The sequence below is a fragment of the Halichondria panicea genome, chromosome 4 (genome assembly GCF_963675165.1).
Source record: "Halichondria panicea chromosome 4, odHalPani1.1, whole genome shotgun sequence".
Classification (NCBI taxonomy): domain Eukaryota; kingdom Metazoa; phylum Porifera; class Demospongiae; order Suberitida; family Halichondriidae; genus Halichondria; species Halichondria panicea.
Window position 1 is genome coordinate 6,406,778 of NC_087380.1, and position 8,798 is coordinate 6,415,575.

General features: G+C 40.1%; 1 protein-coding gene and 1 long non-coding RNA gene across 3 annotated transcripts; one reads left to right on the forward strand and one right to left on the reverse strand.

Moving 5' to 3' along the window:
• Positions 1-35: 35 nt before the first annotated feature.
• On the reverse strand, positions 36-6,317 carry LOC135334573 (uncharacterized). Of its 2 annotated transcripts, XM_064529807.1 has the most exons (10): positions 6,161-6,317; positions 4,451-4,747; positions 3,589-4,298; positions 3,476-3,532; positions 3,257-3,373; positions 2,986-3,081; positions 2,299-2,580; positions 2,156-2,212; positions 387-451; positions 36-230 (listed from the first exon to the last, which is right to left on the reverse strand). In XM_064529807.1, exons 1-9 carry the CDS (start codon positions 6,210-6,212, stop codon positions 410-412), a joined length of 1,710 nt encoding a protein of 569 aa, XP_064385877.1. In that variant the 5' UTR covers positions 6,213-6,317; the 3' UTR covers positions 36-230; positions 387-409. The 2 variants fall into 2 exon arrangements, with proteins under 2 accessions (XP_064385877.1, XP_064385878.1); XM_064529808.1 differs by lacking the exon at positions 3,476-3,532.
• Positions 4,801-5,518, forward strand: LOC135334590 (uncharacterized). The gene is made up of 2 exons (XR_010394329.1): positions 4,801-4,985; positions 5,456-5,518. It is a non-coding gene; the product is annotated as an uncharacterized LOC135334590 (long non-coding RNA).
• Positions 6,318-8,798: the final 2,481 nt, after the last annotated feature.

An 8,798-nucleotide genomic window follows, 5' to 3' on the forward strand; every position in this document is an offset into this window, starting at 1 on the left:
AAAATGGGTTAGGTTTGATTTACAAGATGTGAGGCTGAAGGACTACTGACATGTAGATCAACAGAAAAATAAACATACAAAAAGACACGAAATGTTTAAGTTACACTATGCCTACATGTATCAAGTAGACACACACACACACACACACACACAACCGGCCACAATTAACGTTTTAGACTGACTCTTAAAGTTTAACTATTATTTGGTGAGAAACTGCAATCAGGGCTGGTCTGTGGGTAAAGAATGTATATAATATAGCAGCCAGTCAATGTTAATGTTTAACTGAGTACTGGTAAATGAATTTAACACAGTGGGTTTACCACCCTGTCTGCCCTATCGATCTGACGTACATAGGTACAACCACTGATGTCATACATCAAGATTACCTCTGATAAACATGAAAGATCTGTTAGGACAATGGTGCAGAAGTATCGTCAGGGCTATCAATGCTCTGTGAGTAGAAAGCAATCAGTGATCATCAATGTACACAGTTGAGTTACCTCGATCTCAGCCCCTCTCAATTGAGAACGGCCTGGAATCGAGGCTAACAGTAAGTATAATTGCAAAACTGGTGTCATATGTACATACATGAGAAGCTAAATGCTAAATTGGAGTGCTGAATTTTCAGACACTTTAATACGGTCATGGTGGTATACAGTAGACCATGTAGGGTCATTGTAATTTGTGTTGGTAATCGACCACTGATTAATGTAACAACTTAGGCTCACTTATCACCACGAATAGACTACGAGTATATGTAGTATACTAGCTGGAGTACATTAATTGGTGAACACTGATCTCTGATTTACATTCTACCAACAGCATCCTGGTACACCTCCAGAATATACCTCCTGATAATATACCTGCAGTGCCTCGACTGAGTTCATCAACCCCTTCTGTTTCACCACAGGTATTCTTTGCATGACGGTAATACGAGGGTCATGCTATTTGGTAATTGTACATCGGTGATTGAGCACCAACTCTGACAACGATCATGACTTAAGGTCACCAGTTGACACAAATAGACTACAAGTATTATATGTAGTAGCGTACTGTGGGTAAAGAATGTATATAATATAGCAGCCAGTCAATGTTAATGTTTAACTGAGTACTGGTAAATGAATTTAACACAGTGGGTTTACCACCCTGTCTGCCCTATCGATCTGACGTACATAGGTACAACCACTGATGTCATACATCAAGATTACCTCTGATAAACATGAAAGATCTGTTAGGACAATGGTGCAGAAGTATCTCGTTAATCTGGTCACCCTTGGAACAGTGCAGCTTAGCCGGAATGGCCAGGTGACTGCATTTTAGAAAATAGCTGCAGCTAAAAAGCGACCCTAATGACTAATTTTGCGGTTCTGTCTTGAATCATTATGCTCTCTATATAAGTGCAATCAATTCTGCCAAACCGTATGCCAAAACAGCCGTAAAAAACGTATATAAAACCTCGTTTTGGACAGCCAGAACTGATCAGTATACGGAATAGCGAGTGGCCGTACTTCAGGGTGAGTTTTGTGCAATAAAGATCAATCTGTGCTAACGAAACAACGATCGAGGTGACCGTATTCAGAGAGCCAGAATAGCGTAATTCTATAGTACTGTATATATTGTTCAGTAGTTTGGTCTTTTCATAACAAATTTTCTGTTGGTAGAATGTACCAGTCATCGGTGATCACCATACAATGTGCTGTGAGGAGATAGCTAGCTAGTACGCTACTACATATAATACTTGTAGTCTATTTGTGTCAACTGATGACCTTAAGTCATGATCGTTGTCAGAGTTGGTGCTCAATCACCGATGTACAATTACCAAATAGCATGACCCTCGTATTACCGTCATGCAAAGAATACCTGTGGTGAAACAGAAGGGGTTGATGAACTCAGTCGAGGCACTGCAGGTATATTATCAGGAGGTATATTCTGGAGGTGTACCAGGATGCTGTTGGTAGAATGTAAATCAGAGATCAGTGTTCACCAATTAATGTACTCCAGCTAGTATTCTACATAATATTATACTCGTAGTCTATTCGTGGTGATAAGTGAGCCTAAGTTGTTACTCAGTGGTCGATTACCAACACAAATTACAATGACCCTACATGGTACGATGATAGCAGGAGGAATCACTATAGCTGCACTAGCATTTCACCTCAAAATGTATACCGACCACCATTGCTCCAGGATGACTGCTTCCATAAAGTGATTCCTGCAAAGCCAAGCATAATTATTTATAGATTACTGTACGTATAATAAAAACCATGACCCTCGTATTACCATTGGTGTCATACAAACCTGTGTTGGAAATTGTGTCGTCTCTTGTCGATCATTTGTACGATGCTCTTCAGCCGTCTGGCTGACCTGTGCGACTCCTGAGGCCATATCTTGGTCTGCTGACTCAGCAGATGTGATATGAGAACCGTGGGGAAGGAAGATGTGGACAGGAAGTGAGCTACCAATCTGGCAAGACAACGTCTGTAGAGGCTCTTCATAAGAAACAGAAGGGATCGGTGAACTCAGTTGAGCCATTTGAGACACTAGAGACGCTTGAGACACTGCAAGTGTTTTACCAGGATTCTGTTGGTAAAATATAAAACAAAGATCAGTGTTCACCAATTAATGTACTCCAGCTAGTATACTACATATACTAGTAGTCTATTCGTGGTGATAAGTGAGCCTAAGTTGCTACAATTTCTTAATCAGTGGTCGATTACCAACACAAATTACAATGACCCTACCAGGATGCTGTTGGTAGAATGTAAATCAGAGATCAGTGTTCACCAATTAATGTACTCCAGCTATATACATGGTACGATGATAGCAGGAGGAATCACTATAGCTGCACTAGAATTTCACCTCAAAATGTATACCGGCCACAGAAAGACTTTTTCCTTTATGGCAAAGCCAAGCATAATTATTTATAGATTACTATACGTATAATAAAAACCATGACCCTCGTATTACCATTGGTGTTATACAAACCTGTGTTGGTGATTGTGTAATCTCTTCATAAGAAACAGAAGGGATCGGTGAACTCAGTTGAGCCATTTGAAACACTCGAGGTGTATTACCAAGATTCTATTGGTAGAATGTAAATCAAAGATCACTCTTCACCAACGTGCTGTGAGGTGACAGCTAGCTATATAGTGTACTAGTAGTTGAATGTATAGTTTTGCAGTGTTCACCAATGTGAGGTGACACTATATAGTTCCTATTCCTATAAATGAGCGATTACTGCAATAAAAAAACCTACCGGTGTGTTCCCCTGTGTAGATGACTCACAACTCTCCTCAGTTACACTTGTATGTTGCCCTGTGGGCTCAACCGTTTCCCCTGGTGATGGTGTAGTCTTAGCTTCATCCTCTTCTCCCTATTTAAGAAGGCATACTATAACCATAGTAAAAGCAAAAGTAACCATAATAAAAAATGATATGGCAAGATGGTACTTTTTTACTCCCACAATTGTACTCACTACAGGGACAACGGGTAGTGACTGGCTGTGAGGAGGAGATGGATTCTGATCCTCTCTCTGAATTAATGAGCAAAGCTAGGAAAAATAACATACAAGTCACAATCTCAACATACCTCAAAGATGATTTCACTTGTTGATCCATGAATTAATGACACCTTTAGCACAGAAGGAATTATTTGTGCAATTTGATCACACTGGTGAAATGACAATTGTACTATCCCTAGAAAGAAAAAAAGAAGCTGAATGGAACCATTCTCAATTGAATGCAAGTGTAAAGCGTAGACAGGCACTTTAAGAATCCTAGCAATGGCAGCCTTTAGGTCACGATAAATTGCAAGAGAATCAGCGTCAAGCTTGAAGCAAAATTTAACTCTTTTTTTATCATCGTCCAATCGGCTGATCTTGCAAGGCTCTATTTTCCATGTGTTGAGAAAATCTTTGAGCTCAATGAAATACGTAGCCAAATCACTTTGATCACTTTCAGCTCCAAACTTATTAATCACGTCTTCTAGAATCTCAAAGTCAAGGAATGACCAAAATGGAGAGACGATGACAAAGACTTCGTCAATACTAGCAGCCCTTCTGAGCTCTTCCTGCTGGTGGGCAAGCAGCATGTTACTCTCACTCTCAATCACAGCACGGGACGATCGATACGATGTGAGGAGGGCTACCAGGGAAAGCAAGTCAACAGTGTCACTCTTCTTCAAAGATTCTCTCGTTGCTGTTTGCAGGTTAGTAAACTTCTTCTCAATGCTTTTGATATCATTTGTCAGTTGCTGTTCATCATCGCTTCTATACTTCCTTTTCTCCCTGTGGCCAGTTTCTATGAGGGGGAGGATTAATTAAGTGCCAGTGGTAAACACCATGTACAAAACCTTTGCAAAAATTTCGCAAAAGTTTTAATGGTCTATGCCCCACAGTCAATTGAAGCAATCAGGGAGTTTACATAGCTCTACCGGTATAATTATAAATTACCTGGAGGACAGTACTTTAGCTCCAACTTCTCTGCTAGTTGAATTTCACCGACCAGAGCTGACCGTAGAGCATCAATCACTTGTTTCCATGAGGCTCCTCTTGTCACCCGTAGCCAATGGAGTAGGACTGCCTCTAATCGATCAGATGGATTGATTTTCATCTGTTCGATTGCATCCAGGGTACCTGGAGTCAACCTCAGCTCCAAACCTATTGGCCGCCACTTAGCCCTCGCTTCAAACAATGCTCCATATAGATCTATAAGCTGTAAATCACTTGTGCCTAAACCTAGGTTCGTTCCTGTACACAAAACAGACCATGTCATATGTAGCTCTATGTGGTTGTATATACCATAGATAGTAAAGGAAAGGGATTGGAAACGCATCACGTGCACCAATGTTTTCAACAGAAGTTGGATGGTACAATCCTATACTTACGATTTTTAATGTTATTCATTGTTAGTCAAAAGGTCATTTGTTGTTTTTTGAGCTATATTTTTGGACTTCAAGATCATTCTTTCAGCGTTCAAGCCAATCAAGTAAGCTGTTTGGGTACATAAAAACATAAGCTTTCCAATGGTAGTGGTCCCATAAAGTTTGGATGGTGTATTGCACCCCAAAAAGTGTTTTTAAACCTTGAAAGTTAGGGTGAGTTGTTTACAGAAGCTCTATTGCTCAATGTAAGGTATTATGGATTGTTTACATGAGAGAATCTTGTTCTTACATAATAGAGCTATAGTATGATATGTAGCATAAGCCTCATATTGCATGGATTAGTGATCGAGTTACAATCTGCTTTAAGTAAAAAATGTTGTACTATAGTGACAATTTTGTGGAAGCTATTTCTCAAGTAGACTTTTGCAGATTAGCTGTATTGCTTTATATTATTGTAGTACTCATGCTAGAATGTAGTATGCAACTGATTTTGGAGTGATCAGGGCATCTATTTGTGATTTACAGAAACTTTTATATCATGTTTTTTAAAGTGATTAATTAATTGTCTTTTTAGGATGTGAAGCAAAAAGCTCGTAAGAAAAGGTGCAAGTCCTCCTCAACCGTTAACCAGATCCCACTCTCTCTCAACAAAACAAAAGCATCTAGGAAGACATGAATTCAACAATGTCATCCATAAGACATGTAGTAACCTCACCTCATATTAAGTATACATGTACGTGTTTATTTTTGCTTGTGTGTGTATACACTGTTTTTGTTTTCATTCTCTCTGCAACCACTTTAATATTATAATTATAATTATGACATTCTTAGAGTACAAGACACTTATCATGCTTATGATTAGTGTCAAGACTCACAAAGGGAGTTTAGTAAGATAATAAATACATTGTTGTCGTGTTTATAATTTTGTAACTAAAATAGATCTAGCTTTTTTTACTGATATGGATGCCATCATGAAGCCCTTATCCTTTAACTACACTGTCCACAGTATGAGCTTAGACATGCTTAGGGCTCCAGCTTGAGATACTCTCATAATTATACCATGTGGCTTCGATTTACGCCGCAATGGAGGGGCCTGTAATCGAGGCTACAATCCGTAAGTAGGATTGTGACATATGACGTAATGCGTTTCCAATCCCTTTCCTTTACTATCTATGTATATACCCTCACACATATTATACTATACTACATGTACATGCATGATTCAACTAGCTAATAGCTAGATAGATCTATACATATCAATATAAATAAATGGTCCAACCTTCTATCTCATCTCTGATTACTTCAATGCTAGTAGCATCTTTTGAGGCCATCAAGCTAGCAAGCTAGCAAGCTGGACTTTCCCTCAGACTGCGGCAGTGCCCATCCCACAAACACATTGATAGCAACTTCAACCACATCATCAAAATTACACAGTACTGTCTCTAGATTCCAGAGCTGGTTATGCCTCGGTGCGCATGCGCAAGCGAGGTATACGACGGTAGCATCATAGGTGCCATCGGAAATGCCATCGACCCGAGAGTAACCGTGACACATTCCACATCCTCCACCAAGAAGCATCTGTTTCATCGCCTGGCCATTGCACTACTTTGGAGAGGAAATGCCTGCCTGTGGCTTCATCGCCAACAAACTTTACCTCCTTCAGCGGATGGTATCCGCTAAACTGTATGCCCCCCCCTCTTATCTTTTGGTCTGTTGCTTTTGTACATTTGTATTGTTTTGACATTGCAAAAAAAAAAAAAGGTATACGGTAGTGTGTTTGTGTGTCTGTGTGTGTGTGTGTGTGTGTGTGTGTGTGTGTGTAGACTGTTTCAGCTGCTCAAGGATCAATGAAGTGCAAGTAAGAGTTTCTATAGGCTTCTAGTCATGTTTTCTTGGCTTGGTATTTGTGGATTTGCAAAATAAAGCTTCGTTCTCGAGTTATGCCTAGTTTTGCTTACTTGGAATGCCATTGCAGCCTTTTCAGAAGAGTCCGTAGCAAAACTTGTTCACCGAGTGTTGCTACTCTACTTAGTAGTTAGCTCTGCACTAGAACGCTAGCTATTGATAGCTGCAAGAGTGAGAAGAAAGCTGCAAGGCTCTGTCACGAAAATTTTGGTCCGCCGATAATTTCAGTCCCCCGGACCAATTTTAGCTGATAATGTTGGTCCGCCCTCGAAAAAAGTAGTCCTGGTTGCTGCGCAATGAGTTGTGCATGCATGCACAGCTTTTGATGCAGCTGAAAAGTTTGTTCCAGTTATTCTTATGGAGCTTGAGCTACACACAGGGGAGGAAGAGCTGATAGAAGAGGTATTCCACTATGTCACCACCAAGGAGTACCCTGATGACTGTAAAGAGGGAAGAAAAAGGGTCATCAGAAGAAAGGCCAAGCAGTTTGTAGTGAACAATGGTGACTTCATGTACAAACACAAGAGAAAGGACAGAGTGAGTTGGTGTATCTGTAATGTAGTTGAAATTACAATCATTACAGGAGTGGCCATCTCTAGGTATATATAACGCGTCATTTATGTTCGATTCTTCTGGTATTATAGCTCCTATATAATTATTGCCTTCTCGATATTTTAGGATGATGTGTTGATCCGATACATTATCAACCGAAGAGAGAGAAAGAAAATACTGTTCGCTTGCCATGTTGATGAAACATCTGGACATATGGGGGTGACTCGCACACTTGCCCGAATTAAGGAGCGTTACATGTGGCATGGCATGGTAAAGGACGTGAAAGAAATGGTTAGTAGATTTGCTCATCTGTCCTTGTATTTTAGTGCACATAATAGTCAAATTCAATATTATTGGGATGTCAACTTGGTTCTGTATTATTTTTACACCTACATGTATACAAAGTCTCAAACAGGAACACCTTCCCTCAATATTTATGTGTTTATTTTATAGGTGTCTATACTTGTGACATTTGCCAGCGAGTTAATCGAAAGCTAACTACTGGCAGGCCCGAACTTCACCCCATCTGTGTGCAGTTTCCTTGGTACATGCTAGGAATTGATTTTGTTGGTCCTCTCTCTCCAACTGCTAACGATGGTTCCCGCTACATCTTAACCATGAGCGATTACTTTATCAAGTGGGTAGAAGCTATTCCTACACCTGACAAGAGTGCATCATCAGTAGCAACATCATTGTTCAAGGTATAAATTATGTATGAATGCCACACACATGCACAATGCACCCACTGCATGCACGCATGGGCAATAAATAATGATCACACACTTTTCCTTCTCATGTATTTATGAGAATGGGTCTGCCTCGGGTAATTCTCTCAGATCAAGGACGTGAATTCAACAATGATTTAGACACTAGTCTCTGTTCTCTCCTGGGGATCCAGCGTCGCCTTACAACTCCTTACCACCCTCAGGTATGCACTACAGTTTTAAAACTATAATTATATCACACTTGTACTCGGAGGATATGCACCCATAATTATATTCTCCGCTATACCGTGGTTATATACCCCTTGGCTATGCCTCAAAGTAATTACGGTATAGCGGAGGATATATAGGTGCATATCCTCCTGGTATATCCTATACTTAAAATGTATTTTCAACTATAATATTATTTTCTAGACTAACGGCTTGGACGAGCGTTTCAATCAGACGTTGCAAAACATGCTAGTGAAGTTTGTGTCCAACAAGCGTGAAGACTGGAGTAGCTACCTGGACACATGTGTTTTCGCATACAATACCTCTCGTCATAATTCAACGAAGTTTACTCCTTTTGAACTCATGTTCAATCGTCAAGCTACTCTTCCCATTGATGTAGAAGTCTCAAGCATTTCTCCTGACCAAGCTGCTCACGAGTATCAGCAGCAAATGCCCAATCTAGATGTTACACGTACTCGTGAACACAATCATGTACGACTGAGCCAAGCAAAAACCAATATTCTTGCC